This window comes from Centroberyx affinis, unplaced genomic scaffold (genome assembly GCF_046629955.1).
Source record: "Centroberyx affinis isolate AG114_WGS23_722 - 3 ecotype Tasmania unplaced genomic scaffold, CSIRO-AGI_Caff_v1 ptg003533l_1, whole genome shotgun sequence".
Taxonomy (NCBI): Eukaryota; Metazoa; Chordata; class Actinopteri; order Beryciformes; family Berycidae; genus Centroberyx; species Centroberyx affinis.
The window spans coordinates 170034-189163 of NW_027281476.1; the positions used below are offsets into that span (position 1 = coordinate 170034).

At 43.7% G+C, this 19130-nt stretch overlaps 1 protein-coding gene across 1 annotated transcript in view; it reads left to right on the top strand.

The window, feature by feature from the left end:
* The window catches only part of LOC139661497 (meiosis inhibitor protein 1), a 56335-nt gene that overhangs the window by 34669 nt on the left and 2536 nt on the right, over positions 1-19130 (top strand). The window contains exons 23-30 of the mRNA XM_071539949.1: positions 3653-3769; positions 4982-5092; positions 7590-7768; positions 8070-8154; positions 9850-10034; positions 14950-15031; positions 15578-15684; positions 16235-16366. Of these exons, the coding sequence (XP_071396050.1) occupies positions 3653-3769; positions 4982-5092; positions 7590-7768; positions 8070-8154; positions 9850-10034; positions 14950-15031; positions 15578-15684; positions 16235-16366 (998 nt within the window). The remainder of the gene's footprint in view (positions 1-3652; positions 3770-4981; positions 5093-7589; positions 7769-8069; positions 8155-9849; positions 10035-14949; positions 15032-15577; positions 15685-16234; positions 16367-19130) is intronic.

The following is a 19130-nucleotide window of genomic DNA, read 5'->3' on the forward strand; positions in this document are numbered from 1 at the left end:
CTCCTCTCTAGACCTAGAAGTAGATGTGCACTGATACCATTTTTTGCTGACCAAATTAAGTATGAGTACATCATTTTGAGTACCTGCCAATATTGAACTGAGCACTTTTGTTGCCAGTGCCAATCATCACAGAAAACAGTAGAAAAAAGTTACATTGCTATTACATTTTGCAAATCTGTTAAAATTATCCATTGGCATCCTCCCATCTTCTCCATCTTTTTTGGTGACATGTTACTGAACAATGAGGGGAAATTTCATCTTTTCATCACCACAGGGAGGTCAGAGTGCAGGGTTTGCCACGTAGCAGCACACCTAATTTCAAGTAAATTTGGTTTCAGTGCATGACAAAGCTGACAGGTTTGCAAACTAATTGAAGTAAGGATGGTTTTATAAGTAGCATTCAGTGTTTGTGGCATCGTGGTGGCTCAGCTGGCTAAGGTGTCATGTGCCCGTGATGTTCAGGTTCAAATACGGCATTGGACCTTATTCTGTCTCTCTACTTTCAATTATCAAATAAAGCAAACATGCTGAAAACTGTTTAAAAAAGTACTATTCTGTGTCTTACTCAAGGACACTTTCACAGGACAAACACATGGAGTCATGTAGAGTTGAACTTCGGCAGTTGAAGGACAGTTTGTGCAACCACGAGGCCACTCTGCCATCCAGTTAGTCAATAAATCATATCAAGTAAGAATACCTGATACATCCTGGCACGGCTCCAACCCCAGATCTAGGATAAGGATAATCAGCAATGTAGTGTGATATATACATGTGCTATGTAGTTGTGTTATTTCTTTTAACTGTGCTGTCAGGTGAACTGAGTTTCATCTCAAGTGTAATCACAAAGTCCCTCCTGAAACCTGTTTTTAAGATGGCATTTTTTGAGATGGCAAAGCAGTTCCCAGAACACTGACACCTCTGATTAATGTTTGCAGGTTGGTGCCATTACTCCTCAGTTAAAACCTATCCTCCCAAACATCCTTTGTCAGTAGAAAAGGTGGGAAGCGAGATAGTTGTATATCTAGATGCCTCCACTATGATTGACTAGGCCTTTAGAAAATGCACTTGGTTTGTATTGATTTAGTAACAATAGACAGTAGTGTTGGTATCCGGTAAAGGCTGCTGTAGCACAGGGGGTTTTGCATTCTCTCATATAGAGAGGAATAATGTCCTTAACACTGGTCCCAGGTCAGATTCAATACTGTTGGTCTCTAATCTCAGTATTCAGCTAACATAAACAGAACACAGACTTGGGGCAATGCAACCTTTGCGTGGATTACCGACACGGCTGAGCCAAAACAAATATTAATTGCCATGGCAACAGCTGTTGTTGGCTCTATGTCTGAGAGATCGTTTCAAATAAACCCAGACAACAACATTTGTGGAGTGAAGACAATATTTAGATACGCAGAGCAGCACCCTCAGCTCTGCCTCCTGTCCCCCTCTACGAATCTGTCGAATCATTCATTTACCACTTTTACACTTATTCCATTTTGAGCCCATACAGGTCTCAGTGTCGCCTCTCAGCTTTCATATAATAACCCTATCTCCCCACTTTATCCTCCTCACACATATCTGGCTCTTCTCATCTTTCCATCGACCCTTCCAAGTAGTAATCTGCCTAGTGCCGGTGGGTTTGCTAATCTAGCACCAAGATTGTCTTCGTTCCATTACAAGCCCGTCTGAGAGAGCTTCGGGAAGCCCAGCCCAGTACAGTTCACCTCAGGTCAGTTTAATCAGGGACTCCTCAAGGGCAGGGAAACTGATAGTGATTCAGGGAACCCCAGGCCTTTGATGATCAATACAGCCAGTGATGTAGTGGTGGGTTTGGAAGCGGGGATCCTGCAGAGGATGGGAGAAGTTACTGTGACCCCTCCAATATATATTTAAGTGGCAAAAAATAAAAACAAAACTAAAAAATAAATAAAATTGAACTAAAACTATTTTGTGTAATGTAAAACATAAATATATACGTGAAATGTTTTTAGTTTTTGTCTTTTTGTTTATGTGCAAGGCAAAAAAAAAATGTTTGGCGGAGAATTTTGGCTGTTTTTACTAGTGCAAATTGCAGAATTCATGTAAAAACATTTAAATTTAAGGGTAAATTCCTTATTCCTGCATAAGCTACGGAATACTATGTTCCTGAATACATCCCAGTTCAGCTTCATTCAGTTCAGTATCGGTCTGATTTGCTGGTGTGAAATCCCCCACAGAATGCTGCCTTGCCCAGCTCAATGGGTCGGGCATGAACACCTCCAGGGTTCGGGGTTCAATTCCTGATTGCATGTCCGGGGCTGTAATGTGCCTTTGTTGAAAGTGTCTGCCAAATGGCATATGTTATGTCAGTGTGCTTGGCCAGGTTAATGAGCACAGCTGAAGGGCACAACACCAGTGTGCCAACTAGGGATTCAGAAACTGTTGCTGTGGTTAGCCTCTGCTTGCTTTATGCTTATACCAGGCCCTGTGGGGATTAGAGACGGTTAGCCTCGCACGTGTTCCAGTTCAGCCTACTGTAATTTGCATTAATATATACTTTATATTAGCCTCTAATGCGGCAGTGTCCCGGGGGGAGGTATTTTAATGTTATGCACTACAGCGGTGAGAGGAGTATGTAGATGACTGTTCTGCCTGATCTCCCTGCCTTCCTTTCCCTGTTAGAGGACTCCCTTTCTTTGTCTCCTTTCACCTCTTCTCTCTCCATCTCTGCACGCTCTCTCTCCCTTTCTCTTGCTCTTGCCTTCCCTGGATCCAGCCCCAGAATATTATTTAAAGAAGTGTGCATGGTAATGTTTCCACATTTATGAGTAATTTGTGGGTCTGGCGCTGCTTTCCTGCGAGTGGCCAGAAGATCACTGTGATGAAGCCGCTCCATTGATCTTTTTCAGAAACATCGTCTCTGACCACCCCTTGTGGGTAAACCAGAACTTCATTAAGTCCATCGGCTACTTCAAGTTACTCTCATTGGTTTCGAGAAGTTCCAAATCACTGTTTGAACAGTGTCAGTTTGAACAATGTCCTCTATTTTGGCATTGCTGAAAACTACTCCGGGGACGTCGGGTTTCAGACTGAATAATGAGGCGAGGCGAAATGCTAATTCAGGATGAGTGTCAGGCAATCTCTTACCTGCTCCACTCCCTTCTCTCTCTCTCTCTCTCTCTCTCTCTCTCTCTCTCTCTCTCTCTCTCTCTCTCTCTCTCTCTCTCACTCACTCACTCGCTCGCTCGCACGCACGTACACACACACACACACACACATACACACACACACACACATTTTTCCTTACCCTTTTCTCTCACTCTCCTCCCCACTCTGTTCTATTTTTAACTTTTATCTCTTCTCTCTCTCCCTCACAGCCCTTTCACTGTCTTTCCATTATTTCTTCCCTCCCTTTCTCTGTCTTTCTTGAGCTATCTATGTATCTATCTATCTATCTATCTATCTATCTATCTATCTATCTATCTATCTATCTATCTATCTATCTATCTATCTATTTATCTATGGTTCCATTCACACTACCCCCATTACCTCTTATTCTTTCTTCTCTGTTTCTATCCCTGTCTGCCCACAGGCACACTCCGTCCCCAAATCACCAATTCTTACTCCAATTGTCATTTCTCTCTCTCTCTCGCTCTTTCTCTCTCTCTTTGCTTAGTGGTGAACTCCGTCCCTCTGGTGCTGAAGCTGCTGTGCGTAATGCAGACCAGCGACCCGCCCTCCCCTTCCCCCGACAGCGAGGTGGACGGAGCGCACTTCAAGCTGCTCTACCACGGTGAGGTCAAAAGGTCACAAGGTGCTGTAGGCAGGTCGTGCCAATCACGATTCCTCCCTTCAACCCTCATAAATTAACATACACCCACTATACACAGTCCCTATACGCTATCTGTCACACACACTACATGAGAGACATACATAGAGAGACAGTAGTAGCACACATGGATCTACTCACACACTCACTTACATACTCAAATATTCACATACTACAAACACACACGTACACACTCAAGCACTCTCTCACATTTCTTCACTTGCACACATGCTTACACACTCTCTCTATAGTATTTCTCTCACACACACAGGAACTCACATGCTACATTACAGACATATACACATCCAGTAATTGCGCCAACACACGCGTTAAACCCACAGTTGCTCTCTCTGTCCGTGTTGCCCTGATCACTTCGCCCCACTTTCCTCCACTTGTACCTGTTTCCCCGTCCCTCCCTGAAAGCCTCACTCCTCTTTGATTTAATATCATCTTGCCTCATTTCCCCGTCTCGTCAGCAAAGCCACTTAGACAAGAGTTCGCTGCTGATCTGTAGATGAAAGCACTATTTAGAAATCAATGAGACTCATCTGGCAAATTGCGACTATTATGATTACAGTCTGATTTGGTTTGCGTTGCACCGCAACGTCGACACACCCCTCCTCTCCCTGTGACATCCCGCTTAGCTTCAGGTGTGTAGTTTTTGGTCCCATCTCATTGCCACTCTTGTCTTACCGCTGCCTTATTGCCTTGTTCTATCTTGTTACTCATTTGAATTTTGCAACCCTCATCCTTGACATTTTCACTGGCAGATCAGATTAATTCAGTCATTACAGACCAGTGGTAGACATGACTGACAGGCAATGGATGGTAAAACATCTCATTACGTTCTATCTGTCTGTCACATTGTCTTTCAAGGTCTCTCTTGAAAAATGAAATGTATATCAGATGAATTTGAGAGCACCGCAGATAAATTGATATTAGACAGAAGAGCAAGTGATCCATTAGACATGAAAGTGTGTGTGTGTGTGTCTGTGTGTGTGAGAGAGAGTGAGAGAGAGCGAGAGTCTGTTCTTATTTGCTTGTGTGTGTGTGTGCATGCAATTCTCTGACTGTCTTATGTGCCTCTGTGAGTGTGTGTGTATCTGTATGTAACTTTGTGTGTGTGTGTATCTCCATGTAACTGTGTGTGTGTGTGTGTGTGTGTGTGTGTGTCAGTGAGTAATCTAGCAGGGAAGTTGAAGCCCACCAGCACAGACAGCCTGCTGCCTGCCCTCAGCTACCTGTACAGCTGTCTGAGTCTGTCTCCTCCACACTGCACTGACAGAGGTTAGACACGCTGTCTCTCTCTCTCTCTCTCTCTCTCTCTCACTCTCTATCTCTCTCTCTCTCTTTTTCTTTCTTTCTTTATTCCCTCCCTCCCATATCCACTTTCCCTATCCCTCTCTCCCTCTACCTTTTTCACCTTTTCGCCTTTCTCCCTCGTATACTCTCTGTCCCTATCCCCCTGTCTCACTATTTTTCTGTCTTTCTGTCTCTCACTCACTCTCTGCCTCCTTATCCCTCTATCTCAATATCTGTCTATCTTTCTCGATCCCTCCGTTCATGCTTTTCTCTCCCTCTGCTCATTTTTTGACAGAGGTGAGAGGCTGCTCTTGACAAGCGCTCTCATGTAGCACTGAGACACAGAGGAAATATCAGGAATACAAGCTGACACCTGCTATACACCTTTACATAATGTTACACACGCTGTGGCTCTGTCCTGGAGATTCTCTCAGACACCTGAACACACACACACACACACACGAATACACACAGTCATGTCAACAACCTAACTCTGTCAGAGCTTCTCAGACATTCGCACAAACAGAAGGACAGATAGGCAGACAGACACACACATGCAAGCAGTCAGGGTTGTGTTGTCACTTTGCTAAACCTATGAGATATCAGTAATATGCACAGACAGACAAAAACATTCACACATACACACCCACCCACACAGTCATATAGTCAATAGACTAAGTGTCAGAGATCTCAGACATACGGACAGACAGAAAGACACACACACACTATGACACACACGCAAACACCGCCACATTGTCAGACAGGCAGACCTGCTCAGTTTCTTATCTGCTCAAAATAGATAAAGGGGAAGAATGGAAATTTCACAGATAGGGGCGCAGATGAGAAAGGAACCCTTAACAGCTTATCATACATCTCACATCAAGAGAAAACTGACCAAAACAAAAACATCAACGGAAAAACAAAAAAATCCTGAATCTTACAAACGCAAAGCAAAATGGAGCAGTGAGTCAATGACTCAAAATACATAAGTGAACTTGTTACACAGGTACTTACCAAAGACATTAATCATTTGATATGAAATACTGATTTAAACGTATTTAATTACAAGCTATAGTAATTTACAAGCTTCCACCAAAAAACGTTTAGCAGGACTGCAACCAGAGAAACGGCTGTAGCTAACGTCCATGGGCTACACTGTAGCACAACTGCAACTATAGCAACATAAACAAGTCGAGAGATTGCTAACAAGCAATCCAAAATTTCAAAGTGCTACTGGAAAATTTCCCATGTTTCCAAACTAGGTTTGCTGAGTGTTTTTCTACATTAACCAAGAACGTGTTTTTGGCACAAGGTGTCACTACTTAATTAGAAATCAACAAAATGAACCGGCTTTCCTGACTGCCAAGTGATATGATTAGATGTGAAACAGTGGCCTGTTATTCAGGAATAACAGACATCAGAGCGTGTTCATCAGCCAATCAGAATTGAGTATTCAACAAAGCTATGTAATAATATACATTACCAGTCTGTGTCTGTCTGTGACCCTGGGTGTACATGCCTAAATCCCCCACTTTGCTTAAAATTGGCTTTTCAATTATGTTCAGGACATTTTGGGATGTATACCATTTGCTGTGTATGTCATATGAGCTGGGGTGTGGTTGTCAAGGTGAGGCTAGCAGCAATAGTGCAGGGACATCATAGGTACAGCAAAGCTAAATGTTTGGCAGACAAGGCCCGTTCAAAATCTCGGCATTGCTTTTTTGCCTCTACTGCAGATTGCCTGCAATCGCCATCTGCTTCTTGAATGCCCGTGGTGACTTTACATGGTGGTTGCCTCAGCCTAGATGCTGTTTCAACTGACAGGGAGGAGGGCGGGACTAATAGTCCACTTCTCTGCCTCAAGCAGAGAGCTAGGGTTAGGTTTAGATTTGAGAAAATTTGGCAACCATTGATTGCTCATCTAGATGGGGACGGTAAATGAATACCACAGGTATGATTGGCGTTAGAGTGACAGGTAGCACTACTAGCAAGGGAGGGAAAGAGAGAAGGAGGATGGGCAAAGATGGGGATATTGGGGGGTATGATTGGCTATGTGATGGGGATGATTAAAGTTACATCTTACATTAAGTCAAATCAAAAAATGTGTGTGTTATGTAGCTGGTAAAGACCAATGCAACATACTTCCAGTGCAATAAGAGTATGCATGCAAAAGTGAGTGGGTCAGCCTGTACATGCTTGAACACTTGAGCGTGTAGAGGGGATCAGTGTGTGTGTGGGGGATTGTGCCTGAAGGTGTATGTTTAACACTAGTTGCAATGTTCAGAAATTCTCACAGGTGGCAGACAAAGTGGACGTACGTGTGTGTGTGTGTGTGTGTGTGTGTGTGTTAGCGCACACATGGTTGTGGGTGGGTGCCTGCAGCATGTCACCATGCAGTCATCCAGGCCAACTGCTGTTCACACACACACACACACACAGATCCCCTCTTAAGTGTGATGACATAGTGTCTTTTCCTCCCTAGCTGTCTCCATGCTGCTTTCCAACAGTGGACTGATGGACCAGCTGCAGATAATCCTCTCCTCCTCCTCCTCCTCCACTGCATCGCTCTCTCCATCCATCTCTCCCTCCTCAGCCCTGCTGTGCTGCTGCCGTCTCCTCCTGTCCTCCCTCATTACCTTGCAGCGCGTTCACTCTGCTCAGGTACACACAACAGCTCAACTTTCCTCTTATCACGGCTTCAAGACTGAACTTAACACAGTCAAGGCTCAGTCAAGGGCAAGGCACAGAACGTACAGTAAAACAGAGTATAGATTCTGAAGTGGGCACACAATATAAAACACCAATTGGTGTTCTGTTCTGAGCTTGCAGTGTGGGCATAATGCATTGTTACTTTCAATGAGCTTTTTGTTCCTTATCTTGTTATTCTTCTGTTTCTCCCCTCTCTCCCTCGCTCTTTCTTTCTCTCTCTCTCTTTCTCTCTCTCTCTTCTCCATTATTCAAGGTCCATAAGAAAATCAGTTGGAGTCTGGACAACGCTGTGCAGTGTCTGCTTTTTCAGAAAAGCAACACAGACAGTCTCTTGCTGGGTAACAAACTTTTAGTTAATGATTATTTTTAAGGTACGTCTGCTTCTACCAGACAGCAGACAAGATAGACAGACTAATTCATGTGGTACTTCCTAATTCAGTAGAAAACAAAGAATGAAAGAGAACAGTGAGAGAGAAAACGGAAAGCAATACCTTACCACCCAGCGTTGTTAATCCACACCACCACCATCTCACACACAGTGCAACCGGTATGTTTATAGGAAGTGTGTGCAACATCCTGAGAATACTAAAGCGTCAACATAGTGATTTTCAGGTGCTTTCTCAGGATGTTATGTTTTTCTGGACACACAGCTCTCGTTCTCCCATTTTCCCATCTTGTTCTTGTTTTCCCACTTTGTTGTGTTTTCCTGATTGCTTCTCTGTGGCTTCAGCCTTAATTTGCCTGTCCATAGCAAATACAGACACCCTAGTGGATGCGTTAAAGCAAGATAACTTTATACGTCTCAGTACAGTTTGGTTTGGATTTGGGCATGCCAAGCATCCCTGACAGTTATAACAACTCTCGGTATATGTGTAACCCCCAGGATAGACTAATAAGGCTCAGTTCAATATGGCTTGGATTTGCAGTTGCTAAGTGTCCCAGCACAGCTACAGTGACTCTTTGTCAATGTCTTAGCCTCAGTGGAGGTAACCTCACCCCGGGCCAGAGTAATAATACGGTTCCGCTCAGTTCAGTTTAGTTTGGCTCTGGTGGTGTGAAACACACCCCTAAGCCATCTGTGCCCTGGCGACTAGCATTTCACACACTTTAATTTTATTAAGTGGCCCTCGTCCCGTGGCGCTGCTCCGAGAGAGATCATCCCTGCTGCTCCTGTGTCTCTGTCTGTCAGCTGGATAAGTGGGCTGTCAGGGTCGCTGTGATATATGGGCTCTCCTCCCTCCTCCGCCTGCCTATCTCTCTCCCTGCCTCTCTCTCTGTCTGTCTCCTGTCTCCGCCCTCTCCCTCTTTCTCTTTCTCTCTCCCCGTTCTCTCACTCTACCCCCTCTCTGACTTTCTGTTGAGTTACTATCACCCTTCTACCTCCCTCCCTACCTCCCCTCTTCTATCCACCCCTCTCTCTGCTCTCTCTTTATGTCCTCCCTCTCTTCTGCTCCCGCTAATTGAGTCACCCCTCCCTCGGAGAGCTCTAATATCTCAGTGTACATGACATAAGTGTTATGCAAATGGCTGGCAGCTCTAATGTCTGGATCCTGCCGCGTTTTAGCTCTTTAGTCATTTCTGCTATGTCTCTGTCTTTATCTACATCGCTCCCTCGGTCCCTCCGTCTTGCTGACCTTTCTCTAACCCCGTCTCTCAGCCTTACGCAGTCTCTCCACTTGCCTTGACTGCTCTCCTTTCCTTCTGCTTTTTTCTCTGTCGTGCCTCTCTCCTCTAAATGTTTTCATTTACCTGTCACGCCACCTCTCCTCTCCTCTTCTACTCTCTGTCCTCTGCTACATGCTTTACTCCTCTTTCCTTCTCTAACTTCCACTTCTCTCCCCATACATTCACTCCCTCCTCTTCTACCAATCACCTGTTTCTCCTCTGACCTGTCCCTCCTCTCCCTGCACACTTGTTCTCCTCCTCTTCTTCTTGCTCTCCTCTGCCCAGCTGCTCCCTCTCCTCCTAATTCCTCTCTGTGTAGTCGTTCACCGGTCCTCCCTCTTCTCTCTTCCCCCTCTCTCTCTCTCCAGTCAGTTCCCTGAGGTTGCTGCAGGCTCTGCTTGATGTCGACCTGGCATCAGCGGTGGTGTGTGTGAGCGCCGGTCCTGGCTTGGCCGGGCCCAGGCCCCTGGGGACCACAGACAGCGCTCTGTACCCGCTTGGCTCCCGAGGGGTCCGCTGCCTCGCAGCTGCTCTCTATGGACTTCTTTTACAGGTTGGGGTACTTATGGGGATTGTGTGTGTGTGTGTGTGCAAGTATGAGAAAGAATGAGACAGAGAGGAAAATCAATTACTGGAGACACAGGAGAGAAGTTCCTACTAGTGTTTGACCATTAGTCTGGCAGTTATACACTATAAATTGTAAATATTGGAACAGAGAGCTCAACTTTTTTTTGCTGTTGACTCAACCACAGTGCAGCATGGATTTTACATCAAAAGATGAATATGAGGCAAAAGAACAGACTTTCTGCTGGAAGGAATCCTGCCCAACTGCAGAGGAAACCAGAGGTTCTTAGCTTATCCATTCAACACACACATCCAACAGTATTATCCCGCTTCTACCATGGCCACTTGCCAAACATTATCAATAAGAAGTCTTTATTCATATTCATGTTTTCTCAGACGGAAATGTTATTTGGTCTTTGTTAACAGCTACCTTCACACTTTCTGTAGCTGTGTGTAGCACACACTGCTGCTTCCTTCAGCCCTCTAAATTCTTTCTAGGCCAAATACTTGACAGGCAGGGTAAGAAATTGGTCTGATTTTTTAGTTTTTAGTTTAAGTTTATTGAACTATGAAATAATACATTTGCTTTGCATATTGGCAAATAAACACTCAATTCATACCACTAAAATTTGGATTATTTGAAATCATAATATAGCCTACTACATGTCCCACATGTTTTTCCCACTGCTGGAAACTGGTGGCAGGCCGATAGGTGAGTGTTTTACGATATTGTTACGATATATTTATTTTTTGTTGACAGAGTGGTTTGTGTGGGGTCAGCATTTTCTCTACTGCTGGCTGTGAGGTGCCGCATTTTCTACTACTTCAGGTTGCGTACTTGGTTGCTTTTTTGATCAAAATATGGTACATTTTTCTCACCCAGGATACACTGGAAAGAATCCCCCAGTCATAGGCTCCCACAAATCACCTATGGTGGCCCGCAGGGGACAGCAGTCACATTCACGTGTGAATATTTGACCATTCAATGAATAAAATGTGAACAGGGTGAAATGCAAGGGTGCTCCTAATTATTGGGGCATTTTGGCCCCCTCATTTTTAATTTCACAGGCATTTTATGAACTTTAAAGGGCATTTTTGCCCCGAGCTCTTTCTGACTCTGTTCACATGCATTCCCCATCTAAATAAATACTGCACATAAAAACACAAAACTTCTTTGCTAGCTCTCTATTGTTTAAACTAAAATATCATATCATATCATACCATATCATATCATAAATCATAATATAAATTGACTTATAATTAGTTGCCTGTATATGTGTTGAGGGATTCAGTCTTTCTGATGGAGCGAAAATATAGAGGTGTGATCAAAACCTACACATTTGCGAACACGTTTTTGGAGGCACCCGCCATCACGGGAGATGTGTTGCATATGCTAACTGTACAAAGTGTTCATATCACATTTCCCACATTTCCTGGTTTGTGAAAGGCAGAAATAACAGATAAAACCTAATTTCTGCTGTTGTAATGGAAGTGGAGTGCTATCTAAATGTATTGTTTTTCATCAAGTGACAATTAGGTGGTTACTAATTATAGCTCCAGCTGTGATTGATTTTTGTTCACATTTCACAACATGCACTTTGGTTGCATATTATCTTTTTAGTGTTGTCATTTTCCAGCACACAAGTTAACGTTGTACAGTAAGGCGTGTAAGTGTCATTCACAGTGGCTCGGTAAGCAGGGATACATAACCATGTGCTTACTTTGTAATGGATTTGAATCCAGCTATGATCTTCTTTGCATGCCTTCCCTCTCTCTCTTTCCTTTCACAACCAAGCAAATGCAGAAAATTAGATTTTAATAGATTTAACAGTTAGCATAACAGAATGCCACACATATCCCAAACCATCGCTGGTGTCTCCAAAATGAGCTTAGAAACATTCGACGGGTGTAATGACTTTGGTTGCTTATTATTAAAGAGGCAGGCTGATCTCCCACCAGCACTCATAATAAGATACTTAAAGTGGCGCTCCTGTGCAGCAGTGCTATTTCTCTCAGGTGCCAGCCAGAGCAAGAACCAGTATGGCCCAAAATATGTGAGCAATCCAGTAGATAGACTCTTTGTTAAAGAGATTATAAAGAATCTATCTACAGACTAGTGTGCACCGGATGACTCACATATGTTGATACTTAAACAGGCCTTTGACTTTATTATTCTCTCAACATGGTAACATTTTACGATCAAAGCAGCGCCTGAGCGTCACACAGAGGCACCATATAAAGAGTTATGAAGCACTAAAATGCTTTGTCACACAACCAAATATATTACCCAATATCTTTACTGTCATCAGTTAATGGCCAAGTCAGAGCAGTCGTACTTAAAGGGTGCATTTTTTCCTATATGGCTGAGACTGAGATATTATAAATCAATAAATCACATGGCTTTGCAGGGCTTATGAGCAGCTCCACTACTGTGTGGTCGTAATGTAAATGGCAATAAGATGCAGCTCAGGCGCAGCTCAATTCACAAGACTCATTGTCCATTAAATAGACACAAGATCAAATCATTTGTTTTGCAAGACATTCACATATAACACACTGATTTTATGAGCACATTGCGATACGAGACACACTGATGAAGAATATGAGCTGTGCAAAGTTAGCTTAGTGCAAAATTACTGTACAGTAACCTTTATTCAAACCCCGAGGAATGGATGTTGGCAGGATGAAACGGTTTGTACTGAATCAATGAAATTATGAAATTGAAATTCAAGACTGTGAGAGCCTGATTAAAATTTGATATGTGCACATGTACTTTGAGAAGGCTGCTAGTTTAGTTTTGCAATTTAAATGACAGCCAATCAATCACTTTGTTCTTGTCCTATTACTACATTATTTGAACTTGTCTGTTCAGATTTCTGAGGTTCTGCTCTAGTTTCAAGGTTCCTACACACATTGAGGTCTGAAATTGTGCAAATGTGCAGTACTGTACAACACCAGTATACCATCCATTGCAGTATATCATTTTCTGATTTAGATAGACAAGGAATTGTTGAATATATCTATACTCACAGCTCATCTGGATACATGCTGCTACAGTATAGCATTGGCAAGTTATTAAGTCCTAACCTTTTGCAGTCTGTTGAGAGTGAATACCAAATGTTTGTCATCATAGCTCACATCATGACAGGCTAACAAAAAAACGAATTCTGTTAGCGGGGATGCCACTGCGCTCTGACCACCTGGTGCGTTATCCTAGATGCATATAACCATTTTGTGAAGAGAGGGTCGCACTCAGAAATATATCATTCATCATTCACTTGATTTAATTGTTCATCTGTCACAGAACGTTTTCGGCCATCCGGCCTTCATCAGTGTGTACAAATGAAGGAATACGTTCCTTAATTACAGGGGACAGGTAGATTGCCAGGTGAACCTAATTCTAATCATTGTGGTGTAGTAATCACATGGAAACACATCACATAGAATGGAATCACATAGAATTTCACTGTCAGTCAATACTGTGCATTGTAATTTCAAACAATTTCATCTGAAGTACATCCACCATCCAGTTAGACATACTGAAATAACAATATTTAAAAGCATATTCCAAAACAACTATGGCTATCAAAGGCTATCACATATATTTGCAAAATAGATATTTATATTTTGTTTGTTGACAATCTACAAATACACAATAAAATAAAAAATCTGGATGAAAATCTACAAACCAGGGATAATTCTGTATCCTTCCAGCGTGTTTTTTTTGCTTAGTCCGAGCCTCTGCTGCAGTATAGCAGCCACTGGTTCCATACCAGTGGATTTTCCTCTATGTAAGGGACTGTAGTGCTGAACTGAGCTTTGGCTCTGCGGTTCAACGCTCTGTAGTCTGCTGCTCAGCAGCTGATATGAGTAGCAGTCCCCTTCCCCTATTCCCCTCGTTCCTCCTCTCCTTTCTTTTGCTCTCCTTTCTCCCTTGATGCTCTGGTTTGGTTATATGCTGCAACTCCTGAGTGGCTCTCCTCTCCTCTCCTCTCCTCCCATTTCCTTTCTCCCGTCATCTTTTTTGCACTCTTCTCCCCCTCTGTGCTTTGTTTTGGTAGCAAGATTACATGCCACTCTCAAGGTGCCTCCACTCTCCCTCTCTCCTCTTGTTTCTCCCTTCCTTTCCCTTCCACTCAACCACATTCATTCCACTCAACCTTGTTTTTTCCTCATCCTTCATGCTCTTCGCTTGTCTCCTCTCTGCTCTCCTCCTCCTGTCCTCTCGTCTCCCCTTTCCACTCCTATCACCTTGGGCTCTTCCTCCTTTACCTTCTCCTCACTTTCTCCCTTTACTGCCCCTCCGCTCATCCTCTCATCTTAACCTCTCCTCTCCTTTCATCTTCCTCTCCTCGTTTGCCCTTATCTCATCTGTCCTGTCTCTCTCTCTCCCTTATACCCATGTCTCCTCCTTCACTCTCTCATCTCCTTTCCTCTGCCCTCGTCTCCTTTCCTCTCCTGTCTTCTCCTCCCCGCCTCAGTATTAGGGTGTAACTCTCCACGGTCCTCTATATATCCGCCTGGCCTACTTCAGTATTTTTGGACACTACTCAGTGCTCACTGCCAGGACCGCCACTGTGGGAGAGACATGCATTATTAAACCCTCACTCAGTCGCTCTCCCTGGTGTTCCCTTGTTCTCCCTTTGTTTCTGGCCCTATCTCTGTCCATTGATGTGTGTGTGCGTGCATGTGTTGGTGTACAGTATGTGTTGTCCATGTCTGTTTTCTGTGTGTCAGTGTCTGTGTTTGTGTCCATTTCCATACACATTCCCATGGCTGACATGGCTCACAAAGATATGACATTTCATGGAGGGAAGACATTCTTTTCTTCTTCTCCATTTCTTTTTTTTCTGTATATTCTAGTTTTCTCTTATCTTTCACCCTTGTGCCTTTTTTCTCTTCAGAAGCACGAGCTGCTGCTGAGAGTCTCAGTCAACTGTCTAGGCTCCCTGCTGAGCTTTCTGCACAGGAAGAGTCCCACTACAGGTACTAGACAGACAAGACGGAGAGAGAGAGAGAGAGAGTGTGTGAGTGTGTGTGTGAGTGAGAGAGAAGGAAATGTGTATATGTGAGAGAGATAGAGAGGAAATGTGTGTGAGGGGGGAAAGAGATCGAAGGAAATATAATGTGTGTGTGTGTGTGTGTGTGAGAGAGAGAGAGAGAGGAATAAGAGAATGTGAGTGTGAGAGAAGGAAAGAATGTGTATGTACATGCATGTGAGAGAGTGTGTGTGTGTGCACATCAGTGTCAGATTCTCTCTCCCTCTCTTTCTCTCTCTCGCCCTCTCTTTCTCTCTCTAACACCCTGTCTTGTTTGTCTTAACATGCATGTTTTTTCACTGTATGCTGAGAATGTTTTTTACTTGCTGCTGTGAACGTTGTGAGTTGTTCACACATTGCGCAGTTAAGTAAAAAAAGAGTGAAATTGAATTGAATTGAGCTGAATTGGGCACCCTAACTTGTCATCTTCCTCCCCCTGCCTGTGTTTTGTGTGTGTGTGTGTGTGCGTGCGTGTGTGTGTGTGTGTGTTCAGCCCAGTATGTGGTTTGTCAGCCCTGGACTCGACTGCTCCTCTACTCCCTGCTGAACTCAGGAGAGAGCTGCCTTCTGCACCCCGCCACTCTCACACTCATCACACTTGTGAGATGTCACACACACACACACACACACACACACAAGCATGAATGTGCATATACACTCATACATATATGCATCTAAACACACACATACTGGTACGCATGCAACACATCGTCACACTGGTGACTCCAGTCAAGTAAAGTTTATTGGCCATGGTACTGAGCAGTAATCAATTATTGATTAAAAGTTGAATGCAGGTGATAAATACAATACAAAAGTGATCGAAGGACTTCAGGAGGATCACAGGAGTAATGATAGTTGATACAGTTCAATGTGGTACAATACAACACAGAAACTTGGGAGACATTACAGAAGAAATATATTTATTGGAACTATAACTCCAGAAATGTTCTTTGTCACTTTTTTTCTTTATATTTCTTTCTGTCTCTGTCTTTATCTCAACCTCTCCTCTCTCTTACTTTATGTATGTATGCTTGTGTACATACACACGTGTGCATGTTTGTGTATCTGCATGTGTGCATGATTGCGTGCCTTTGTGTATGTATATATGTGTGTGTAATATACTGTATATCTATATGTGTGTGTCCTCCAGCTCCTGTGGCAGGGCAGTACGGCGGTGCTGTGGGAGCCTGACCTGCTTCAGGTGATGGAGGCGGTGGAGAGGAGGGGGGTGAAGGAGCTCGGCCAGGAGACAGCACAGGCCCTCAGGCTGCTCCTCACACAGGTACAGCTTTGCATGGTGTGCACGTACACACACACACACACATCTGCCCCAAAGTATCCGCCGTGCATGGGTAGACATGCACGCACACAGGCGTATGTGTACGTGCATCCCTACACACACATGCACCCTCTCTCGGGGGCTTACAGCACTTGAAGAGAGCAACTGGGACAACATGCACACACACACACACACACACACACATAGAATGCTATAGGACACACTGAGAACATATGGATTCATACACCAATATACCTTCAACATGCTGTCACCCACGAATATCTGCACTCCTGAATGAAAATAATAAAAAGAGAAATCAAGTTCATTCAAAGTTCAGTATCAGTCAGGCTGATGCCGTGCTCACATCACTTTGAAATTTTTATTCATTTTCTGTGGGGAACAGCAAGGGCAGCGAAACAAAGACAGCAGGCACAACCAGGAAGGGGAAGTTGAGGACCATGGTACTTTATGCAAATAAAATAGCAGCGTTTTGCACAGCAGCACTGCAGCAGAAAAAACCCAATTAACAATTGTAGGCTCAGTGTGGGACTGCATAATACTTCACATAATATCATGTCTGGCAGAAGTTTGACAATCAGACTTCACAGTTTGTCAGTGGTGTTTTCAGATATGAGCATTTTGAATTATGTGTGATTTGAGAAGCACAAAATAATTTGGCAATAATCCCCGAGAGAGTGTGCTTCACTGTAGGGCTGCACGCTTTGTGCACAATCATATATTTGGATTTTAGTCAATCAACGATATTGAAACAATTTAATTTCAAACACCCACTGGGGTTAAAAACAGGCAAGATGTTGAGCCAAGTTCCACACCATCAACTGAATGTAGTTTTAGGACGTTTAATGACACCGAATGATGTTGGTAAAGAGAGCGGCGATGTCTGAACGGTGGTGATTGCGGCTTGGGGAAGGTGTTTGATCCGCCGCAGCTCCCAGGCATGACGTCTCCCCCACGGGAACCTAGAGAGAGAGAGGAGAGAGAGAGAGGAGAGGGAGAGAACAAAGGAGGAGGGAGGGAGGGAGGGGCACGGCAGAACGAGAGCAAGCAGGTATGTAGGGCAGGTAGGCTTCTAACGCTACATGACAGGAAGAGGTGGAGTTGAGCTGTGATGCTGCTCCTGAACCTCAGCTATTGTAGCTCCCAATATAACATGCAGAATTGCGATAAAATAATTCTGTTCCCCAATCATGGAGACTAACAATTGAGATTAATAGTCATGATTACAATGAGTATATAATAATAATATATACAATAATATAATTGATGAATATAGCGGATTGTCATTTTAGCATCTTGTTGAGTCAATGTCCAGTTGTTAGCCAAATCACAGTAAAGAACCTCAACGGCCATATGGTATTTTATACAACCATTTCTGTCTGAAAAGGTGATTTCAACACAAGTGACATAGCTAGAAAGATGGTTAACTACTTCCTTGTTGGTATTATAGTTAACTTTGCAACAAATGTGTAAAGGCCAGCTCAGTTTGCTTCACAGCATCATAAAACCTTAGTTTGTATTCTGAAAGTGGCTCAGAATCAGAGGAGTGACAGAATGATGGCACACACTGTACCGGTTTGGGAGGTGGGGTTAGGAGTTGTTTTGTGTGTGTGTGTGTGTGTGGGCATGTGCCTGTGTGCGCGCGCATCTGAGTGTGTGAGTGCACATCTCTGTGTGGACGCGTGTGTGTGTTTATGGGGACTGGGAGGCAGGGTTCAATGTGACAGACAGAATTCTCTTAACAGTCTCAAGACAGTACTGAGTTTCCCTTCTGTCATCTCTGCTGCTCAAACCTGTCACACACACACACACACACACTAACGCTGAACTTCAGAGGTTTCATGCGTTTTGTCGATCTGCCACTGGACTGAAATGAAATCTCAGTTTGTGAGGAAGCTCTCTCTGTGCTCATTTGTCATGAGTGATCTGGTATCATCCTGCCTTCCTGCTGCCTCCCCAAGGGTCCTGACATAGCTGTCAACTGAGTGTGTGTGTGTATGTGTGTGTATGTATACGCTGTGAGCACACATGCATCATTTGCTTTTGCAGCTTTAGCCTGTGGGTATTTGCTATCTCACCCTGCCTCTCTCTATGCATGTGCTTGTCTTCTTGTCTCCATGTTTATGTGTATGTGTGACTCAGTGGCCAGTGTAAAGGCCCATTCACATCTAGAACGATAACTATAAAGAAATCTATAACCATAAAAATTCTAAGTAAATAGAATGGTTATGTTCCCACTATGATAACTATAAAAAAAAAAAATCCTTAACGATAACTATAACTATATTTTGGTTCAATCTCAAAGCGATTTTTGGAATGCTGTCAGATGAGAGTTGGTCTTAGAGGAGATTGTGTTTTCATGGTTTCTGCTGCTTGCAGACTTCTTATAACGTCCCCCAGACTAGAGGAAGTCTGTCACCTATCGCTCTATTTCTCTCTATCTCTTCTATACTTTTATACTTGGCCCCCAGTTTCCTCAAGTCTGACCTCTCGCTCGCTAGCTTTTTCTTTTCTCCCTCCTCCTTTGCTTCCCCTCTCCTGTTCTCTGAGCTCTTACAATGGCTCCCACCCCACTCACTTGATCTCACTCACCCCTCTTTCCTCCCGTGCTCTTTTCAATTACTGAACAGCGTTAGAACTCACTTTTTTCATGCCTTCCTTCACCCACCTACCCCTCAAAATACCATCCTCAAGGGCCAGGTGATGGGAACTGTTGCCAAATACTTTTGAGTGTAACTCTGACTTGTTC